This window comes from Propithecus coquereli, unplaced genomic scaffold, assembly GCF_000956105.1.
Source record: "Propithecus coquereli isolate 6110/MARCELLA unplaced genomic scaffold, Pcoq_1.0 Scaffold29, whole genome shotgun sequence".
In the NCBI taxonomy this organism is placed as follows: Eukaryota; Metazoa; Chordata; class Mammalia; order Primates; family Indriidae; genus Propithecus; species Propithecus coquereli.
Window position 1 is genome coordinate 6,320,214 of NW_012148507.1, and position 24,066 is coordinate 6,344,279.

The window sequence follows — 24,066 nt, forward strand, 5'->3', positions numbered from 1 at the left end:
GAAGAAGCCAATGGGTCTAGCTGACATATCGTTGGTATTAATACAATCACGAGTGTCACCAACTAGACGTGGACGAAAAAATCTAGACTATTGCTCCGGTTTAGTCAGTGGGCGACATGTGGCTCTATTAACCAGGGGAGGGGATGTTTCCCTTAGTTGCTCCTTTGCTTGATAATTGACATGATTTTGACCCTGAGTGGAGCCCTCCCTCTCATTAACTCTGCACGAACACCTCAACAGGAAGGACCTTGGGTCCTTCCTTCCCTTCACAGCCCAGGCTAGAGACCTAACAGTTTAGACAAACAGAGTCCAAAATATAGGGTGGAGTTGGCATCTTTTCATGTTGTGAAAGAGAAGTTTTTGGTTGAGCAAATCATGGAAAAGATGTAATGCTGTGCCACTCTGCCCTAGAACTTTCTAAAGGGCCCGCAGCTTGTCAAGGAAGACTTCCTAGTTTAACAAAACTACTTTACATCCTCTTTAAACCCAATAATTTCTGACTCAATTTCTATTCAAAGTCTGAAGTTGTGTGGTCTTATGACTTCAGATATTTTGAAATTAGAGGTATCCATAAAGGGAAGAACCAGGAAGAGGAGGGCTATAAACTAAGGGAGTCTTTGTTTTGCAAAAAAAAAAAAAAAAAAAAAAAATTTTTCTGAAGGGAAGATGGAATCTTTGTGTGAGAGCAGAATGAATGATCTCCCTGGTTACAGGGACTTGGGGAGCTCAGAATAAGTGGTTCCTGTGACTCATTCTTCCTGGTGGAGAGAGCCTGGGAACCAAAGGGAAATTGTCATGTTGTTACCTTATTAGCTACAAAAGTTCATGCCAAGGAAGCCCCTTCCTCTGAAGAAGATGAGAAGTTCACTTTAGACTCGACCATGTGAAAGTAGAAGGGCTTTAGAAAACAATCCTCGCCTGAAGTCCCTGAATCATGGAGAAGCTCTCCAAGCATCTCACTTCAAGAGAAGGGCTGAAGGTAAGGCAAAAAGGACACACCGTGTGAATGTCAGGGACTAGAAGACAAGTGTCAGCTTCACTCACGATGGCAACAAGTAGAAGGATACAAAATTTACATCTAGAAGATTATTTCTTTACAAAAAAATAGGAAAATGTCCTTATGAATTATGTTTATGGTGAGCTAGAGTTACAATTGTTTTCAATAAAAACTACGTTTTTTATTTGAATGAAGGCTAATGGATGGAAAATTAACTATATTAGATTCTCTTGCCATGAACAATGCCTGGTCCCACAAGCTTGATGATAGATAAAATGAGACTAAGTCCACCCACCACCTTTGATGTAGGATGAAGTTTTTAAAGGACTGGATTCAAATAGGTTAAATCCGTAAGTTATTAATTGCGTCATGCCAAGGGTACAGGAAAAAATATCCTGTTTTATGCATAAGTGAAGAGTAAGTAGAACCTGAGGAATTACTGGATGGGTAGGGAGCTATGTGGTTTCCTAGACTTAGGCGTTCATCTGAGAACTGACTCCTCTAATTTCATCACTCTTCAGACCTTTGCTGGGATTATATTTTTTTTAAGGAAATGGAATATGTCTGAACATCCTAGTTACAAGCTAAGACAAACAGATGTGCACAGGTGTACTGTGAATTTAGCGTCATTTTTGTTCGTTCTACTAGAAGTTTGCAATGACTTTTGAAGGTGATATTATGAAAGCTTTACAGAGTTATAGATCGATAAATTTCTGTGAAATTATAATAAAACATTAATGTAAGAAGCCATTAAAAATTAGAGAGTGAACGTGAAATGGTGTGGCTGCATGGGAGGCAGATTATACTTCAAATGCATTGAACTTATAAAAGCTAAAACTTTATATGCTTCTCAACATACAGTTATTATTAAAAGAATTTGCCTACTGGTCCTGGATTGGAGAAATGATAAAACACATTTATTTGTTGTTTGTGCAATGCAGACCACATCATTTGGAAGTGAGAAATGCAGATTCCCAAACTTAAGAACCTGGAGGGGAAGAAGAAACTGGAAGGGAGCATGTGAATACTAAGTATTAGACATTATTTGGTTTCATTACACGTGTTAATCCTCTCCACACCACAGCCTTTCAGACATCAGGAGATGAACTCGGAGGAGGAAATTGTCCAAATTCACAAAGTTTCTAAGTGGTGGAGACAGCACTCTGACCACAAAGCCCCTCCATTTTTCCCCTACAGAATGCTACCTGGTATATTGAAATTGTGGATTCATTCTCACGGCTACATTTCATTTCCTTAAGAAGCTAAGATTAGGGAAAGATGTGTAGAACCACTAAGCCATGCAAATTGGCTTCTGAAGTAATTCGAAACCAAAGCCAGAAGGGCTCATATTCTTCCAAAAAGAAAGCTGGTTTTAGATGTAACTTATACCATACCTATAAAGAAGGGCTGAAATGAAAAGCCTATTTGTACTTGCGGCAGGGGGAGGGAAGGAGCATAGTAGAAAGCAATAGGATTTGTAGTCAGAAAGCCTGGGTACAAGTATTATCTCAGCAACTCACCACGTGTGGCTCCAAGAAAGATTTTTAACCTCACCGAGCCTAGATTTTTCTTATCATATCATGAGGTACAGAGAATAAAAAAGAGATAAAGGATGTTATTATAAAACATTATAAAGTGTGATTTTTATTTAATAGTTCATTTCTTTGTATATAAGCAAACCTATACATAAGCCACTAAAGATGTTTAAATCTACAGAGGTAATTCTTTAGCCTTTTTGGCATGCTGTGGGGCGTGAAGAGAGGTTATTCCTCCATTCAATTCTGTTCCAATAAGTTCATTTGAAGGGAAAGATTAGACAAAGATGCTCAGTGGAACTATTTTGCCATTCTATGTGTCTGTTTTAGGAATTATTGGTTTCCTTCTCCCGGTCTGTTTTTAAATAGTAAGGTAGATCATGATAGGTTTGTTCCAGGTAACAAAATATTTTTCCTATTCTCCTGGTGGATGATGTTTTGAAGCTCAATTGAAGTTCAAAACCAACAGCTACCCAGAAAGGTCCAAGGATTGTAGTAGGAGGATGTCAACAGGAGCCTAAAGGTATTTGCAGGGAAGGGTGTGGCTACCCTATTCAACAACAACATTAAAGTTTAGGAATATTGCCACTTCCTATAGCAGCAAGAGAGTTTTATCTTTCATAAGCTGAAAGTATTTCTATTTCATACCAAATTAATCCTTTGGAGCAATAGCTTCCATGAATTTATTTTATTCTGTCAGTTTCAGAGAAGACAAGCAAGAGATAGAGTATAAAGTGATTCATTCATAGAAACTCATCAAAACTTTCAACTCCTTCCAGCATCTTAAGTTTCTAGATTTCAAATCTGCTTCACTTAACCCCAAATCCCAGACATCAAGTTGTTTTGTCATTCATTATCAGGACAGAGAGCAAAGAAATCTAATGATTGGGAAGACATTAATTAGGTTGGAAAGACAGATCATTTGCTAGGTTGCAGAGCCGCCTGAGTTTGACAATCACCATGAAGGAAGAATTGTAATAAACATTCAGATATTCAATTTGGCTGTATATGAGTCTTAAATCTCACCCTCCTTCATCCACATGCTTCTACCTCAAATACCATACATTAAGTAAATGAATTTAACCTAAATTACTAAGATAGCTACTTGGAGATTTCAACTGGAGGGGTGGACACAGCCTCAGCATAAACTGAGGAAAGTGTCTCAGTCTTTTAATTTGTAAATATCCTGTGCATTCCCTGATCTGCTGCATGGCTGTTTGGCTGAATGATTATTGCACAAGTGAAAGAATTTACTGGCTTCAGGATAGCATTTGTTTGGAATTTTCATCTGTGTGTGTGTGTGTGTGTATGTGTATAAAAACTAAAGCTGACACAAAAGTGAAGATTCCAAATGGTTTTGAAAATTTAGTAATAGAAATAGTAAAAACTAGCTCTATCAAAAGCCACAATTTAAATCTCCTTGACCTCCAAACTGTTTGGAAATGATACTAGTAGAGCTGTTACTAGGTAATGGGAGCTGTGTCCACAGATGGAGGTGGACTTGGATGGGAGATCCCGGGTTACCCTCAAACTCTGACGCAAGCCACTGTGCACCCCTAAGGATCACTGACCTCTGCTGCACATATTTCAGAAGCTCTTATCTGGAATGAGTAAAATGCTTGAAATATATAAAAGGTATCATGCAAATATCTATTTGTTAAAATATGGCTTTTGTTTAGGTTAACTTTAATAAGAAAAGTAAATATGCTCATTTCCATGACTGAGTCTTAGAATGCAAGAAAATTCTCATGCATTAGGCCCCTCCCTGAGCAGTTAGATGGACAATAGTATGATTTGTTTTATAGACACAATGAGGGGAATGAACGCGATTTAGCCTTATCCTCTTTTTAAACTGTGAATTGATAAACTGTGGACCTGAGGAAAAGGAAGTTAACTGAAGCTATAGGGAAGCTTAGCATAGCCAGCTTCTAATTGGCTGCCTTTTTGGACATTGTGGCCATTGGACTATTTGAAACATGATAGCCGTTTTTGTTGTTTTTTTTTTTTTTTCCTCCTTTTGTGATCAAATGGGATTGGCACATGGACATTTTCATTAGTCTGAAGAAGTTTCTTATTGTCACTACAGAATATAGTAACAAAGATCCAGGCAGCATGCCCTAAAATCTTCTCTCTGATACATGATTGTGTATGGAGGGAAAAGGAAATATCGTACTGCTTGGTTGTGCGGCCCCTTCAACAAGGAATAAAGTGGTCAACAGAATGAGTAGGCGGAAGATGATTCAAGAACAGATAGTGTGACAAAAGCAACAGACAGACAAGATGGTCATGGGGTCCACTGAACACATTCCTAAATTAGCACAACTGTCATAATAAGATGAAAGGTGCTGGTCCAACAGACTGAAGCATTAGTCTGCTGATCAACACTCCCAGGTGTCCACAGAGTAGCATTTTTATTGCAGTATGTCTTTCATGGAAAATGGACAAAACTTTAAATAAATCACAATTACTTATTGCTTAGTATTTTGAATAATAAATTCTTTAGTTTATCAGTACCTCACGGCCTTCAAATGTGCATTCTTCAAATAGTTTCAATTACATATACATTCTTTCTCCTGAACAATAAATTATTCTTAAAAAAAAAAAAAGAAAAAGAAAAAGATACATAATTTTAAAGCAAAGGAAAACAAAAAACCATATATTTTTGACATTTATCTTAAACTTATATGAAAACAACTCTCTCTATATGTTAGATGCTTAAATATAAATAATAAAGGACATTATGTTATTTACAATGTTACACAGTAAGTTGAGAGAGTAAAAACTAACATTAACTCATAAAGACAGTAAATGAATTAAGAAAACATCCAAGTAATGTACAATATGTATTTACAAAAGAATATATAATAGAACTTGTGATATGTGGCCATTTCCTTTTGTCTGCATTTCTCTGCTTTGTTTCACAGGTCTTTGAGGATAGAAATCTCCATGGCTGGTGGAATATAGCCAGTACTAAAAGATAAGACCAGGCCTTCCTTATTTCAACCAATGTGAGCCATGCACTCTTCAACCCCAGGCCAAAAGAAAAACAAAGGAATAGTTACTGAGCAAGTTACCCTGGATAAACCCCACCTACATCAAGATAGTCACACTGAAACAAGAAAGAGATAGCATGTTACTATTTGGAACACATTCACCTACACAGAGGGCCATTTTGTAGAAAGCAGAAGGTTGCCCAGGCAAACTTGGGGTGGAGGATGGGGGGAGGGACAGAGGGACAGAAAAGAGTAAGAGGGACAGAAAAGGAACCTTAAGTGCAAAAAAAGGAGTTTTGCATATATTATGCTCCACTATATACTCTGCAGTGGGATATGATTTCAGACCCAGGAAATAAAGTTGCTGTCAAATTCCCGGGCAATTTCTATTACCTTAAAACCCAAGATTTCTTTCCATATACTGGGAACATAGGTTCACACTCCTTTGGATTACCACTGCACTGCCTGAACTTAGAAACTGGGATGGTTGAGAGTGATGTGGCAATAAAGCATCACAGAGATGTCCCTGTGAACATAAATCTAGTGGCCATTGCAGGTAGCCCTGAGCAGTCAGCTGGCCTTTCTTATCAAGAGAAGCTCTTGTTCTATGCATGGAAAGGCTATCCCAGCTAATATGCTACTTCTACCAGTGACCAGGATCAAGTTTGAAATAAAATTTCCTCTTGTCCTAAATTTTTACGTGTATTTTCAATTTGAAAATTTACAGCAATTCTCACAGTGAGGAAACTGTTGCTCATTGTTCTCAACAGAAGATTCTATTCATTGTTGAAATTTTCCAGAATGGGACATGTGAATACCCCAATGCCCAAAGAATTTAAAACAGAATTTCTAGGGTTTTTAGTTTATGGTAGCAGTTTCTTTATTGAAACAGCTAAGAATATGTCAAGGCCTTAAAGGGCAATGTTAAAATGATTTTGAGAACCTCTTTGGGCTGACTGTCTTCTTATCATGCTGTGAGCTTACTCATTTCTGCAGAACTCGGAAGTCGGTGCAACCTGACAGGGGCTCCTCAGTGTAGGTTAAAATGCACAGGAGGACACCACTGAACACAGAGAAGGTGGCATGTGACAATGATGGAAAACTTGGGGTACCAAATGCTATGGGTAACATCAAGCACCTGCAGACAGGCAGCTCTGTGGACGGCAGAAGCATGTGGGAACATGACAGCATGACTCGTGCCAAGCCTGCATTTTTCCACTAAGACCCACTTGCGTGTCATTTCTTACCCTTTATTTTTAACATAAAGATTTGGTGAAGAAATACATTCATTTTACCTCCAAAGAAGAAGCGATCCCTCTTACTGATATCATGAACGCCTTGCTAACCTGTTTCCCATTCTGTCCCATGGCTCCTAGAAGGCCACTTGGAACTTAAGTAAAGCTCTAGCCCTGATTGGACAGATAACAGGCAGGGCAGGAAATGGGTTCCGTGTTTTAAAAAAATTCTCTTATTTTCCTGAATTCGCAGTTATGTCAAATATTAATAGCTATAGGCCTTCCTTCGACTGACAATCATAGGAGAACATGCAACGTTTAGAACAATATTAGTCTTGCTTTGTGACAGTAAAGCAAAAATTAAGAGAAGAGGAAAAATGAGGGATACAGGTTGGAAATGGAGAGGTCAGGACACATGTGGGGGTCACTTCTGCAAGTAAAGGTGCAATCTTTCCAACACACTTGACGTTTCCTGATGAATCATTACCTGTGGAAAGTTCTTACTAATCACAAATCACATGCACATTGACCATTCCTGACAAAAATGTTCATGCATAGTTATGACCTAATCAAGGCAACATGGAAACACAAGAGAAAAATCATGAGGGAGAAAAGGAGTGGTCAAAAAAACTTCAAAATTTCAACCGAGTCACCAAGCTGTTCTTCGCCTATACAGTTATTCCTTCTAAGCACTCTACAATGGAAATAATTGCCTACAGTGACAAGTCACCACTATGTACAGCAGGCACATTTTATGCTATAAGTATTTCAGACAAATTGCTGCGTGTGCTGTCTGGGCTGGGCTTTTTGTGCCGTAATATGCTTCTTCTTGAGCTGAGAAGACACAACCAATCACGAGTTCCAAAAATCAGTGAAAAATACAAGTCAGAAATGATTGCACCTTTATCAGCTGTGGTTTGATCTCCAACTAGGTGAGCTGCTGGATCATTCCCCCAGAGAGAAAGTGAAATTCAGTCCTCTTGGAAGGTGTTAGATTTACTCTAGTAGCAAGCCAGAACCCATTTTCTAAGCTATCCCTAAAACTGTTGCTTTTTTTGCAAAAAATATTCAAATAAAGTAAATGGTAGCTCCTTTTCAGTAAGAGCAAGCTGTCTTCTGATTAATAATATATTTTTTTTTGTAAAATCACAGTATTACTTTCTTCCTAATATTTAACATTACTTAATGCAGTTTCCTGCTGTATTTAATAGTAGCATGCTGTTGGATCTACTATTATCTCAGAGCCCAATGAAGCAAACCTTTGGCTGGCAGAGTAGACATAACTCATTTCATATTCTGAAAGCAAAGATAACTTTGTACAAAAGAGGAGTACTTGGATGGATGTGCCGTTACAAGACATACTGGTCAGGTGCTACTACAAGCAATCAGAGGGACAGTTGCAAGTCTTGCAAATCATACATCCAGTCAACATCATAATGCAATGCACAAGAAGCCAGCAAAAACGGAATATATGGGAGGTTTTGCTGAAATACTGTGAAAAAGCAATCACTTTAACTGTACAAAACTTGCTCTCGACATAACATAACATAAAGGCACCATTGATATCTTTCTCGTTTTGAAATACTGTAAAAAATTGCTACATATGGCACATAACACATTTTTACATACATATATTTAATTTATAAAAGTTTTTTTTTCCTGTTTTCTATTTGCAGAACTGCTAAAATAAAATAAATTGTTTAATTTAAGGTGGAATACTTTATTATATAAAATAAAGTTTTACAGGTGAATCTATGTGTTTATTTAGGTTTTATACAGCAATAGGGTCTTGGTTAGCGATTACACTAGACAGCCTGGCCTGTAATTCTTCCTGTGTTGAGAAGCGGCCTGCTGGGTTAGTCCTGCTCTCAGCCAGCCGGAAGGCAGGTGCTGCCTCAAGACTGGCTGCCAGGGGGTTCTGTATGCCCAGGAAAGGTGTATCTTCTCCTACTCTTTCGTCTTCTGTTTCGCTCTCTGAGTTACTGCTCTCGGAGCTTGTGTTGCATTCCATTTCCAACTTGTTGGCAATGTGGCCATTGGGCTTGGTTCTTTTGGCCCGCCGGCTGTTGGCGAGTTTCTTAACAGGCTCTTGAGCTGGTTCATACTCCTGGGTCGTCTCATACTCCTCATCCTCCACTATCCGCAAGGGGCTGGGAGGAAGGCTGTTACTCTCATGCGCCGGGTTGTGGTGGAAGGAGCTGAACTGCGGAGGGTGGTGTTCATACTTCTTCTCCCGCAGCCTGGGTGGTGTCACGAGAAGCAGAGGTCTCTCTTCTTCCACCAAGGGGCTGACTGCCACGGAAGGCATGGACACCGTCATGCTGGACGCGGGTGGAGACATTTCCGAAGGGGGTGATTTGGGGGAGCTTGGCGTGTGGAACTCTACAGGTGACATACGTGCCGGGGTGGTCATGGCTGACACATACCTGTGTGAGCACAGAATACCCCGCATGAGTGTGGTGGAATCAGAAGGCACAGAGCAGGGAGGGTGGGGGGACAGAGTTCAAGATATCATATAATCAGAGAACAGAGAATTTCTACTCATTGACTACTTCTCAATCTTTTACACTAAAGACATTGAGCACCCTTGGAATCTAAAATTATAAAGCCAAGAGTTTCCTCACAAAAACACATGCAAAGAGCAGCGACATGGCCTAGCTCATCAGAGCTTTGGGGATTTTCAATCTCATTGCGATTTTAAACAAAAGCACATGAGCCAAGATAGGAGGGTATTAGGTCCTGGAAACCTCTCAGCTTATAAGGACCAAGGCTCAGGGATTCGGAATGGAAAGAAGTATTACTTAAATACTATACCTTCCTAAAGGCCAAGGGGTCTTAGAGAATGAAGCCCAAATGGGGAATGGAAGAAGATCTAAGATGAGTTGCTGATAGCTGGATCTGCATGCATTTGGGTCTGTGTGCCTTGTTTCTCCTTAGCCCAGCTATAAGGTTATGTCTTATGAAAAAAAAAGAGCATAGCAACTTAGATTTATTCCTGGTAACAGTGTAATACATTTGTGTGCTTTTCATTTTTTCCACGAAATGCTACTAGTTAACATTCAATTTGCAACTATCCATCCCAGTGTCCAAGACCGTTCAAGGTAAGCCTGAGAGAAGCTTATGCTGGCTTCATAGTTCCCATGATGGAGGCTATGTCCAATCTTTGGTTTACCGTTCTTCCAAAACCCACAGCTACATCAGTCTTTGGTTAATCAAGGATTGGCTGGACCGTGTTACTTTTTGTCATGTTCCATCTGCTAATACTCAGTGAATCTTGTCATCAGGACACTGAGCACATTGTTTTCATCAGACCCTGCTTTCTTCCTAAAAATAAGAAGGCCTGACTTTTGGCACTGAGAAAGATGTGGCTTATTCAGAATCACATTTCTAAGCTTTTGACAAAAATGTTACCAACGTATAGCACTGGGTGACTCTTTTCTTCACATTGACATTCACGGAGTCTAATTTGACGTGACCTGTGATGACAAAGGACACCATCCTCTGAACTCCACTAACAGGAACCCTCTGAACTTCCCTGCTTTTCTGAGATTCACAGTGATATGAGTGTGAGACCCAGCTGTCTCTAAAATGGGAAAGTGTCTTGGAAATTGAAATATTTGGGGCTCGAATCTTTAGACTTTTTGCTTTGGGGGGTACTTAAATTAAGCTCTCTGAGAAACACTAAGTCAAATTCAACCAACACGTAAAAGTGACTCATCTCTTCTCTCTACGATCTCTAAGTTCAGGTACATTGTGTGTAATATCCAGGACAGGTAAGGAAGTCTACCCCAGCAGGGAAACTGTCAACCTTCCAGGATAAATATCACATGTAGTGATGATGAAACATTTCATCTCTAGCCTCCTTTCACATTTCAAAAAAGACTGAATTAGGATGGATGGACTTCCTTAATACATACAGATATAATTACATGAATTTAAGACTAATAACATTCATCAGAAATCAAGCAGGTGGGAAGGGTCCTCAGCAAGCATGGATGCCATCTCTCTAATGTTACGACTGAGGACACCGAGCCCCTGAGTGGGCCTGAGCCTACAGCCAGAAGCGGAAACGCCATCTGCTGCACCTTCCACATCAAATCATCCCAGCTCTTTAAGAGTCTGTTGCCTGCCAGCCGCTGAGACGACGAGAGGAGCTCAGGAGAATTGAATTCAGTCGAACGAAAAGACGATTGCATCGACTAGGGGCCACTCCTAGAACGGTAACTGCCGCCCCTTATTCTGATCAGAGCAGACTTCCTGAGGTGCTCACGGGTATCCTCTTACTGAGGTTCTCCTCTGCAGTGGCTTTGCACTTCGCTTTTACCTTTCACTGTGAGGAGAGTCTCGGTAGGAGTCAGGGGTTTCTCTGGCATGCCTGAGGAAGCTGTTACATTCACGAGGGCCTCCCATGCCATTTAGACGTCCTCTTGGGCCCCCCGTGGGGCTGCTGTGCCTACTGTTTTCTACTGATGACATCACGATTACAGAGTGGCTTTCCGAAAGGATGCTTTCAGTATGTCCGTTGCTCCAGCTAGGGCAGAAATGTGAAAGGCAATGATGCACATATATTTTTAAAATTATTTGCAAACATGGAAATGAAAGGAAGTGATTCTGACAAACATTTCAAATGATCGATGCAGCAGCAGCTCACTACAACATGACTTGTCTCAGAATGGAATAGTTACAAAGACATTGGACATAGAAAAAGGGTCTTTATTCAGATTGGCTTTACAAGGATACAATTTATTCATTTGTTCACTCAATAAATATTTATCAAATGTCACTCTGTACTAAGTATTCTTACGGACTCTCTATTCTAGAGTGGCTTAGGTTAAACAGACACGTTGCCTAGTGTTGCTCTTGGTAGAATGCACTAAGAGAAAGACCATCAAGACATTTGAAAACTTAGGGTTCAGCTATTTAACCAATTCTTATGTGCATTTCCCAGGGCAATCCAATTATTGGAAGAAGTCAACTTCTAAGTATTATAAAGAAAAAGAACCAAAGACAGACTTTTCCCAGTGTAGCAAGATAATCTCTGCAAAGCGAAACAGCATTGCTATGGGGTATTATTATCCCATGGTAATGGAAACATCGAGGCTCAAATTTATACAAAAATTAAAGGCAGAGCCAGTTGATGTTCCAAGCATTGATGTCCGAAGACTATACATTTCACAGTCACATTAAATGTTTCCCGTTGCTTTCTTAGGCAGCGATGGCAAAAGGTAACGTGCAAAAATTCATTCTTAAGAGAAATGCCATGAAATATTTTCATTCTCGTACCTGTGACTAGGAGTCTGGGTGACAGTCGTGGAGTGATGAGCTGTCGAGGTATAGTGACTGGTGGAAAAGGATGTCTCTGCTTCTCTCTCGACAATTTGCTCACTAGAGATGACGTTTTTAGATACATATTGCTAGATAAACAAAGAGACACAACTTCAAGATTCATGTAGATCAAAACACTGACGTTGTCACACACACACACAAAAATCTATTCTTATACACGTGCTTTGTAATAAACTCCATTTCTCCAATGGCTGGATGGAAAATCCTGTCCTGGCTACTCTGGCTTTTAGAGCGGATGAATGGAGTTAATAAAATACTCTCCGATGTGCATGCAATGTAGGTCCCACAATCCCAAATACATTTTATTAGCAAAAGACCTATTTCTTCTATTTCATTTCCAATTGATACCATGACTAGATTTCAGTACAAATATCTGTTCAACATTCATTTTTTTTTCATGGTTGTTGCAAGTTGAAGAAGGCTAACAGATATTTGAGTGAAACGAAAGCATAGAAATGGTTTGTCTTATTTCAAATTTCAAGTCACTAGAAAATTTTTTTAAAACCTCTATATTTGGAGTCTACCTTTCTCTTTCAATTTCCTAGTTCCCATGTTGCTCTACTGATACCATTGAAGATTTTAACTTGTTATCAGTGGCAAGACTATCAAGGCTACTGAGAAATTTGAGGGACTTACAATGGTGGTCAAGGGCACATATCTTGAGAAAACACATAATATACAGCACATCATAGATAGAGGGCCTTATATTTAGTGCAGGTATCTAGTTTATTTACATCAGCAGTCCACAGTAGCTGTTACTGCTTTCTATTAGTGAGAGAGGCTCATTTTGAAGTTGTGTTTTATTAATAAATGCTGTTAATATTTATACTAAACCAAATTAAATAACAGGAAAAGGAATGGAAAGGAATATTCTTTAATGAAATAAGGCACTTTCTTGTCTGATGGTCTGTAGGCTCTAAAGAACCTGATATATTCATCGAAACCCAAAAACATTCAACTTGTATTACTCTTGACACCCTCGCTGGTTCTCTTGGTGGAAGGGCTATTCCATGTGGACTTTCTTGGGAAGCACAGCTAGCTTGATTAGAAGAAAAGATATATAGCGACTGATTTCCTATTCTGGGCACCATTTCACTCTTTTTTCTTGGGAGGCAAAGTAAGCTCAGTGAATCTAATGAAAATAATATTTAACCATCATCAAACATTCAATAAATGCCACTGGATTGTTTTAAGTAGAGTATCTTGTTTAATGGTCACAAGGGGTCTTTAAAGTATTATTTTGATGCCTGTTTTCATAATGAAGAAATGAGGTTGAGAAAGTTTAAGGCCCAGAATCATACACAATTTGAGGCATAACTGTAATCCAAGGGGCCATTCTGCCTTTTATATATTTTAACATACACAGTGACAGATTATAGTTACGTTTGTCATGTATGTATCAACTGTACAGACATTCTGATAAACACTGCTAGGGGAAAGAAAGCAACAAAGTATGTTAACCTATTAGCCCCTTTTCCAATAGTCTCCTGAAGGTCTTTGCTACGAGACTTGCTGGTAGTTGAATAACCTCCAACTCCAGACTTGAATCTGTGATATACCTGCTCCACTCAAAATATACATCCTCTTTCTTTCTATAGGATAGAAAATGGCACTGCAATATAATCTTCAAGCTTTGTGTATTTAAAAAAAAACATACATTAGAGGAAAATGAAGAAAGCAAGAAGGATTATGCTAGAATAGAAAAAGCAATACACCAAAAGCCAGGAGATCTCAGTCCAGCTCTGGCTCTTATCTGTAAAAAAAAAAAAAAAAAAAAACAGAGAGGTTTGGAAGATATCTTAAAACTCTCCAGAATCTAATATTCTTTGATCTAGTTGTATGTAAACACTGAGTGCTGAGTGCTTAGTAAAGTATAAACAAAATATTTGAATGATTACAGATATGTTTCATCTGGAGGGCGTGACATCACGTAGGAAGAGCCGGGCAGTGGGCATGCGTCATGCTCTTCTAGTTTTGCTACTAAGAAGTGTGTGTGATAAACCACTTGACCTTTTCATAACCTAATTTCTTCCTTTGGAAATCAGAATCCGTAAATCACCAGGCACTGTGACGTGCCCCTCATAAAAATAACTCTAAAGCTCTTTGTCTGGTTATCTGTACTAATCAGTTATAGACTGGAGTAGCCTTTTTTTCCAAATTATTAAAAATAAAAAATAAAACTTCTTTCTGATTCTTGTATTCTTAATTTTATTATGAATCAAGAATACCAGTTATGGCCTCCTTGCAGAACAAACCCAACACTATTATTCCAAGCCCTTAATGAACGCTTTATAAGAGCAAATGTGCTTATTTTACAGTAACCAAATCCACTTTAAAAAATGTTCCCATTATTTTCTCCCGGCAAAAACCTGGATTCCTGGAAGCCATGGTGATTAATGGCAGCAGCTAAAAGCCTAAGAGCTTTAGAAAATAAACTTCAAGGCGCCTGAGTAGAGGAAAGATGGAAAGATGCTCAGTTTTTTCCACTGGCCAGAATCAACATACATTCACCAGCTGCACGTTCTCGGGAGGTGGATTGGGATGGTGAGGCCCGTTCGCTATGTTCACCATGTTGTTCCGTTCAGACCGAAGACTCTGCCGAAGCCGGTCATGAAGCTTTTTCCGTTGTTTCCTGGATATAAAAAAGGGAGTATTTATTTTTTTCTGTTATTTACATTTCTTAGTACAGCCAAATCTTTATTCTACCAACACCTGTGAGTAACTAAGGCAGTGGATTGGTGGTAAGGAAGAGGAAGGGAGTGTGTCCACTGTATCCCAAAATAAGTGAGATCACGTATCCATAGCAAATAGATTTAAAAGGCTGTATGGGATTCTTACAGAAATTTAGCTGTTTGAAAGACAAGAAAGAAAAAAAGAGGAGAAAATGAGAAAGTTGATATTTGGCTAAAATCTCAACTTTCCTAATCAATCTATCTTTGTCTAAGTCTGACAGATGGTCAATTATTTCAGAGAACAATTTGTTCCGTAGAATCAATAAGGCTGATTCCATTTATAGTTGCTCCTGTGGGTCTCAGGAAAATGAACTGAGTTTTGAATCTATATGTTATACACAGTGTGTACATATATCACATGTACATGAGTGAGAATATGGACATATTTTGCCAGTAGATTTTGGCACAATTGTAACACGATCCTACTCTTGTAATCCTTTTTGTAGAATTAGGTAATGAATATTGAGATTGAATCTAGCAAGACTCATGAGGTCCATTCCGTGAAGGCTGTCTCTGCCACCTACTCAATTTTGGCAACGCACTAAGTCATGGGGTATTGAGAAAACACAACCCATGCCCTTGATTTTGTGGCATAAAAGCATATTATTTTTCTTCCTCAATGTAACATTCAGATGATGATAATAGTCCCATGGATGTTTTGGCAAGAGAGTCTTATGAAGCAAAAAAAGTTTTTTAAAAAACCCTGTTCATTTAACATTATTTCAGACTTGAAATGGAAGTGATATGTACAAGAGAAAAGGGAAGGGAATTCACATGATACGGTAATTGGAGTTGTTAATGGGGAGCAAGCTTAAGGGCCAAACGTAGTGAACACAAATCTATTTTAATGTTTTCTATTTTATTCTTTCAAAGCAAGTTTTGTTTGATTTTTTTCTCCCATGAGATTCTTTTTGTACAGCTCACACTTTGAGAGCATTCCTACCAGCAACCTAATTAGGTAGAAATGAAAATAATTACTATAATATTCAAAAATTGCATTTCAAGTATTACCAAGTGTTGACCTTATCTCCTAAGTTTTGGTGTAAACTGGACTTGTCCTCGGCAGTGATGTTAAGTGGACCTTCATCACCCACCCTCTCCTCTTAGTGCATGGTACCCATGTGCACACGCACACACGCGTGGGTGCTTCTGGGCTTTCATACAAGTCTGTCTCGCCAACCCTTTATCCACTCATGGGGCTGCGATCGCTTATCATAAATCATCTGAACACTTGCACACACATAGGCAAAGCTTTCTAATGTACTTGATTAGGAAAAGTCCTCAAAAAGCATTATTCAGAGGAAAAAAGAAGGGGAAAACTCTCCCCCCAATCCCCACTCTTCTCCCCTGCAAGACTTCCCAAGGTTCTGCAGAGCCCTGGCTGTCTAAGCCGTCTCTGCACTAAGAAGAGAGAAAGGCGTGGAGGAGGAAGGTTTACTTGGTTTTGCAGTAGGCCACCACACACATGATGCCAACCACAAGGAGAGCGATGCAGATGCCAGTGATGGTGAGCACTCTCTTCTGGTAGAGCTCCTCCGCTTCTGGAAAGGGAGGACAACAGATGTCACCAAAGGTCACTTACACTCGCCAGGACTTACTACAACTGAACAGTTGGCATGCTTGCATGACATTGTCCATGTTCCACAAGAAAAATAAATACATGATAATTCTTTACATTTACAGACATATCTAAGGTACGACATGCTCTGCACTATGCTTTGAGCATCAAAAAGCCAGCTGGGGCCATTTACCATAAAAATACTATACTCTAAAATTACTCTAATTATAAGCTACAGATAAATACGTGATATTAAACTGGCAAATCATGAACATTAATTATAAAATAACTATTTGTTTAAAACTCTGTAGTTTTAATTTTTAAAAAATATCTTTCAAAAAAAAAAAAATCTCTTGCAAAGACAACAGGAATCAACACCCATAAAAGGAGCTGGGACTGGCATCACTGGGATCCCCTCCCACCTTCCTCCTTCCTCCCTTCTCTACCCCCTCCCCCCAGCCTCCTTGTGTTTCCCAGCTATTTTATATCATCACTTTATATCCAGTGGTCTTTACAAAGAGTCATTTCTAACTTAAAAAATAATACATTCAAAGACATTTGCAAACATGAACTTGGCTTGTAGTTAGCAAGTAAATGGAGTCCTGCTCTCTATGATTTAACAGTAACATATGAACGTAAGAAGCAAAACAATATAAAGTAGCAGGGCACTGTATCAAAGAAAACCCAATATGGTGGGTAAGATAGCTCTGGGCCCAAATGAAGATTGGTCCTTTGGAAGACAATTCTAATTACTTCACCAATTGTACTTAGAGGACAGATTTATTTGTATAAAGAAGTCACTAGTGCAAATGATATGTGTGATTTGGAACAGAGTGCACATTTCTACATTGGCCAACTTGGCAAATTAGCTAATGTAGGTTATGCTAAGAAAATGTGATGCTTAGAACTTTGAACTAAAGGTAAGACTGGACCCCAAATGCAATCACGCTGTAATTCATGGAAGTTTTTCTCTTTGCAAATTAGTTTCTTTGGGGGGATTACTTGATTATACTAAGGTAGGTCAAGTTCTTAACAAGATTTGCTGATTTAGCGGAGACCCTGATCGCTCAGGACCTGCACTTCCAACCAGTCTAATGACATTTATTGGAAGATCTTCACAAGTTCACTCAGAAAGAGAACTCAACTGGTACATAATAAATAGTGTAAACCGATGACTTGCCATTTTGATTAATAGGCTGGTCAAGAACTGGGGAAAACTGTGTGAATGGTGCTATCTTATCTGGACATTGACAAGGGACCGTCAAAGAATATTTCTATTTTCCATCTGCAGTCTCGGCAACTGCACCTCTTTCTCTTTTGAGAGAGGGCAATGTGCAAGACGTTTTCTTGAAATGAAAAAGTGAATTTTAATTTCTATGATACAGTGGACCTTATCACGAAACAAAACATTTCCTACAAGCCGAGCCCACGATCATCAAATTCCAGTTAACAGGTCAGGAACATGGTCAAATCAAATTAATATAGCACTGATTATTAACAGGAGGAGGAGGAGAACAGAAGTCAGTGGCTAAAAGACTAGAATGCTGCCGAGATCACACGAAAACAAATCAAAAGGGTTGGAGGCGGAAAGGAAAAACAAACTGAGAGGACAGACAGACTGACAGAATGACAGAGAGAGCGAGGAAGTAAAGTACAAAGGAAAACAAGGTTAAAAGGTAAGGAGCCATCTGAAGTCCCTGGCACAGCATGCCTGATACTAAGGGAGGAAAAATAAATAAATAAAAGAAAACCAGAGGGAGGGAATGCTCGGATGGGAAGAAGAGGTGAACGCAAAGTTGGAAGGGTCGTCCCATACAGCATAACTCCTAACCTAGGCTAGCGGGCACGTGGAAGCCACAGTTAGAAAGCAAAGCAGCTGGTGCACTGAGTGTCGAACAATGTATCAGGACACACACAGCTGGTGTTGCGGATTTTTTTTTTTTTTTTGGTGCAGCAAAAGTCAAATGAGGACATGGCATGTGAGCGCTTATGTGTTAATTGCTTGTGTCTGCTGCCTTCCCTGCCCCATAGCCACAGGACTGGGGATTAATTTCTATGAGGTGTTATCTGTGAGCTGATGCCACTATAGCCTCCCTTCTTGACCTTGGCCTCCTGATCAGTTTTGAGTATATCTATCTAAGAAGAACTATCACCCCACTGGTCCTCTTCCCTGGGACCCAGGACGCAGAGCAGAGCTCCTTGGGCTGTGACGCTGTGATGAGCTGGTGAAGAAACAGGAACGTAGTATTGTCACCAAGAAAATAAAGGCCCTGCCGGAATCTGTCCTCTTTCCCTCACTCTATTGTTTTCCTCTTTTCAAATGGTAAGGCTGTGGTCACACTTTTTCACTGACATCTTATCATCCTATCTTTACAAAAAGCTGGGAAACTCTTCTGCAAAATTCAAAATAGGGGGAACAGCCCAGGAATGAAGGGGACAAAAAAGGCATCATGTGTGTTTTTCAGGGATTCTTTGGACACGTTTTCTTTTGGCTCCTTTGTTAATTACAAAAGAATAGTTTGAGTTGGGTTTGAGAACAAATGGTACCTGAAGACTGGCTTATCCTTCCCGTGCTATGTAGAAAGACCCATATTTTCCAGTAAAATGATTATTTCATGGAAATAAAAGGCAGCTCAAAAAAGGCCAGAGGGTAATGTAAAAAGTCTTAAAATGAGCCAGCTCAAGCCAAGGCCCGTAGAATACGGATGTGCCATGAAAATTCTGCGTTCACATCAGCAATTATTAAATGCATTACAACTCTCGTCCAAATTTCTGTTTGAGTTGTTCACAGCCTTGGTAGATCAGGTGACCCAACGATATGAATGTGCTCAAGGAAAAATACTTGGTGAACAGTAATAGGAACCATGGGTTCTTTTAACCTCTTTTTTCTCTTATGTTTTCTCATGCATCAGGTCAATTGGACAAGAGCAAATTAGACACAGATAGAGCTAAAAACAAGAGTCAGTCAATCCAATTGGTGAGTTTGTCTTAATGGGCAGAAATGCTTCTGAGTCTTCCTGGTTTGGCTGGACTACAGTGTATCCAGATCAGGCACATTTTTCAGTCTGATCCGGCCTGGCCAAGAGACAGAGCCTTTATCTTTCTCAGTTTTAATTGACCCGTAAGGTCTGATTTTCTTTAAGGACGCGAACTACTGGCTTAGTACACTGGCTGGCACAGAAGCATGAAGCTTCTGGTAAGTGTGCCTGGAAGACTGTCTTTACTAACCTGCGAAATATCTTACAGAGGGAGAAGTTCTATATGTGAACTCTCCTTTCCTTCATTGTTTGGGAATAGAAACATGAAATTCTGTAGTTAGACCCTAAAGTGATTAAATGAGAAATATGCCATTATGGATAAAGGAAATTTATCCATATGGTGGTATTTTTTCCCTCCCTGCAGGGAAAGCCAATAAGCCTTTTCAGAAGTGGGACAATTTTTGTCCCAAAAGATAACTGACCTCACAGGGACTGCTAGTAATGCTGGTGTTCCCTCTTGCAGTCCTCACTCTTGGGAGAAGTCCTCTGATACACAAAGGCCCGTTCCCATAAATGTGGGGGTTTTCTCATCAAATTTTCTCCCAGAATTTTTAGGCAGATGAATGGGCAATTAATTGTGCTTTTATCCCTGTGGCTGCCAGAGCTTGCAACTGCCTCATTTGCCACAAATTATGGCAACTGCATCGGGTGCAGACTGTGATGTTATCATCCAAGAGCAGGCAGTGGCTGTAGGGTGCCCTTAATGCATGATGCCACTGAAACCAACCGGATGGGGATCAGGTATTCTGGTAATCAGGACATTGCATTGTTGACCCAAGCCATGCCCCAGGGCTGCACCCAGCGTCTAGAAAGACAGGCTGCCTGGCCCCAGAGAGTCCCTAGGAAGGTAGCATAGCTTCCTGTTCCCCCTAAGACTGGCTTGTTCTCGCACCTATTTAGGATAAAGGCCTTTGGAAGGAGCATGCCCAAATTTCATATACTCACAGGAGATTTTTCTTTTTATGTTTACAGTGTGAAATTTTCTATTTGATTACTTGCCTGGATAATCTTAGTGACTCAAATTTAATTTCATTACCACTGGAATTTCTACTTCAAATAGCACAAGGCTTCTTTCTTTCTGTTTTCTATTTCCTTGCTCATAAGATAATGAAGTTGACCAGAGTCATGCTTGAATATCTCCAGAAAATCTGCGTAATTCAAGTCTGTGCATATAATATTGTGTTGTAAGGGCTTTCTATGTCTATTAAATCATCCATATGAAAGAGATGATTTTTACATTGTGTGTCAAACTCCCATCAATTGAAGATGTAGTGTGTTTCCTATGCAAGTGCATGTAAAACTCCTTTTGTTCTCAGGTTTGGTATCTCCTATAGATATGCACCACTCTGACTTACCCCAGCTTTTGCAAAACGGCATAGCCAGATCCAGTCAGTGGGTTAAGCAAGGAGGGATATGTGTGAATTTGCAGCAGGTGAGGTCATTTTAAACTCTACGTGCAAGAAGCTTGGGAATCTAAAAGCTGCTGCACTCGGTGACATTTCAGTAAACTAATCATGGATCGAAAGCAGACAAATCATTGTTATAGCTGTATGATTCCCTTCTAAAGAAAAAGGAAATTAGTTAGGAACTGAAAGGTAAGAGGAGGAAGGGAAAAAAAGAGTTCAGCTCATAGGCTCTAAATTCTGCAGGCTAAAAGGAATGATGATTGGTCCATACCCATAAATTCAATCCCAAGATGCTCTGCCAATGCAGAAAGTTGACAAAAAAAAGAGAGAAAGGGAAAAAGTTTCAGAAAAGAGCAAATACACTGCACTCCAAAACACATTAAACATGACTATTACGGCTCTCTGTGCGTGCACGTTGAACCAGACAAATGGTGGGGGCGGTTAATGAAGCAGTGCTCAGGTATGCCTCCAGAGGGAACTTCCCTTTGTGAGAGGTGTGCAAACACCAGCACACTGTGTCTTTATTAACCCTTAAAAGACCTTACTGAGGGAGAAGTTTGGTAGCTGAGCTATCCTCGACACGACTTCCTTGTTTGGGAATAGAAAAATTATTTTTATCATCAGAAAAGGCATTTGATATTATTTCATTCCTTTTCTAAAAGGCAGAAGCAATGTTCCAAGGAGGTAATTTTTTTTTTTTTTTTAACCCAAAGATACACAGTGGCAGAGCCAGGAGCAGAAGCCAAGAGGATGGTTATTTGGTTGGATTTATGTTCTTCATTGTTTGTGGGTAGTCATGCTCTAATATTTCTTGTTCTTTGGTGATGCATTTAACTTTTGGTTGTATCTTATCATCTTCTCCTAACCTTCCACTTTCTCCACTATGTCTGGGATTCATTCACAGAAAGTGACAAAGGCTTCTGCCCCCCACCCCCAAAAAAAATCAGACGAGGACTTGGGACACTGGAGACCCTTTCCAGTTTTTTTTCTGGTAATTTCTGTGTGGCATAGGACAATTCTATGCCTCACTTTTACAAATGGAAAAAAAAAATGTAAGTGGGGGAGATACAGTTCCTGGGCTCTTCAGTTAATTTCAACTTATTAGTCCTTCAAATAACAAAGAGCCAACTAGATCATCTCGCCACAGTGCTGAGCTCTGACTGGCACAGACATTAAGAAAAGCTGCAGGGCTGTCCAGGGAAGGGGACTCAAAGGTGGGACCAACAGCCAGCTATCCTGGCAGCTCTGAGTCCAGACTCCAGGGTTGTAGGATTAGGAGAATCTGCACAGGCTCAAATGAGGAAGCTAGGAAAATGAGGAAAAGAAAAACAAGAAAAATCTCCAGAAATGACACTTTTCTTTCTTAAAACAAAAATGCATAATCAAATTTTGTCATGCGGAAGCCTCTAGTACTTCCCTTATTTGTATATGTGTGTGTTGGGGGGAGAGGCGGGAAGAAGAGAGGGAATATATACCAAGTTCTCCATTTTCTTCCCATGATCACTGATTTGATAGACACCAGGGCAATCTGCTAATATCACAAGGCATCTCTCAAGCTTGAAAAAATGCAGCGTGTTGGGGGATGTTTCTCTTACAAAAAACCAACAGTTTGGGCATGGAAAAAATACCTCACAGAGCGAGGGGGAAAGGAGGAGTGAGCTGGAGTCATCTTGGTTTGAGGTCCTGCCTCTGCCGTTAACCTGTTTCGTGACTTTGGGACAAGTTAATTTCTCATGAACAAAGTATTTATGACATGAACACATGCCTCACTGGGTGATCCTGGGGAAGAAAGGAGACATTAAATATATCAGCTAAGCAGCAGAAGTGGTTAACAGACACATCTGGAGATGGACCTTGGGCCACTTACTGCATTTAGGTTTACTTTTGACTAATCTCACGGCCAGGAAAACCGTAAGCTCCCGGGATGCTTTAACACTTATTGCAGCCCTTTAAGGAAATGAAGTCTCCTAGATTAAAAAAAAAATGTATATATATCGAATAGTACACTGAATAACAAAAATAATGGGGCTCACTATATATAATAGTTTCCTTTGCCTTGGGTCCAGTGTATTCAAGCAAATAACCTAAATTTTTGATAAATTAAAAAGCTAGGGCATTAGGGTTCATTTGGTTGCACAATGGTCACAGCAAAATAATTTATTCAAATCCAAGCAAATTTCTCTTGCCTCTGTGCAACGCTCAATTTGTCAAACTGACATATTTTTTTCCCCCATTTGCTTTCTTCATACAAACTTTGGAACATCAAAGTGAAAACGTTCATTTTTCCAAGGAAGTTGATAATAAATTTCCTTACTCATTTCCGTGAGGATGTGACCCAATTTTTGTTCCTAGAACCCCCTCCATCTCTTGCCTTTTCCTCCTACCAGTCAGTAATAATTTAAGGGTTAAAAATCAAGCAATCTCTGCAAAAACTCTTTCCAGAGAGTCATTATTCCATGCCTACGTGAACACTGCTAATGATCTATATTAGTCGCATAGAAAGCTGGGTTAAGTCTTCAATAAAATTAGTGGCATGCCCATGCATACACATTACTGCATTTATAGTTTTATAGGTAAGTCTGTGAGCCTAACTGTAATTTCATTTCATGGGAAGTCATTCATAATCAGGCAGCTCCAATTTCAAATAATTCAATGGGAAATTGGTACTTAAAATTGGAATCTCTTCTGGCCATAAGCCCTAACAAGGAAACAAGCAGAGGAAACATGCATCACTCATTCAAGACCTGGAGCAAATACTGCTCTAATTCATTTTTACTACTGGTAGCTACGTTTCTCTCATTGTGAGTCAAAAAAGCAGAATGCACGAGCACTTTCCATTTTTTGAAGAGGTTATTACTTTCTATCTGTTCTATTTAATCTAATGTTGGCTTAGGCTCATTAGAGATCACGTGCTTCCTATTGAACCTCTGCCTAGCCGCATTCGTCAAATTAAATTAATAATTCAAAAACACAAAGGTTACTGTAAACAATTTAGTTTCCTTTCCTACATGTGATTTCCTGCTGTGCTGTAAGCAATATAAAAAATTAATTTAAATCTAAAAGTCTTCAGAAACTATTAAATATTGACTCACTAATCCTTTGCCTTAGAATTTTATAATTGCTTGAGGAAAACTGATTAACCTGTAGGTTAATTTAAGTTTTCAACTGCATTAAAGAACAATAAAACAACTTTCATTTTACCAAAATTATACGTGCATGCAATTAC

General features: G+C 39.4%; 1 protein-coding gene across 8 annotated transcripts in view; it reads right to left on the reverse strand.

Moving 5' to 3' along the window:
- Positions 1 to 7,903: 7,903 nt before the first annotated feature.
- The window catches only part of NRG1 (neuregulin 1), a 1,425,061-nt gene continuing 1,408,898 nt past the window's right edge, over positions 7,904 to 24,066 (reverse strand). For 3 of the 8 annotated variants that reach the window (XM_012648562.1, XM_012648557.1, XM_012648559.1), the window contains 6 exons: positions 21,112 to 21,135; positions 16,277 to 16,379; positions 14,612 to 14,738; positions 12,044 to 12,174; positions 11,085 to 11,291; positions 7,904 to 9,186 (listed from right to left, as the gene is read on the reverse strand). In XM_012648562.1, the coding sequence (XP_012504016.1) occupies positions 8,532 to 9,186; positions 11,085 to 11,291; positions 12,044 to 12,174; positions 14,612 to 14,738; positions 16,277 to 16,379; positions 21,112 to 21,135 (1,247 nt within the window). In that variant the 3' untranslated portion in view covers positions 7,904 to 8,531. Of the gene's footprint in view, positions 9,187 to 9,574; positions 9,717 to 11,084; positions 11,292 to 12,043; positions 12,175 to 14,611; positions 14,739 to 16,276; positions 16,380 to 21,111; positions 21,136 to 24,066 lie in introns of all 8 variants that reach the window. The other 5 variants (XM_012648564.1, XM_012648563.1, XM_012648561.1 and 2 more) reach the window with 3 other exon arrangements.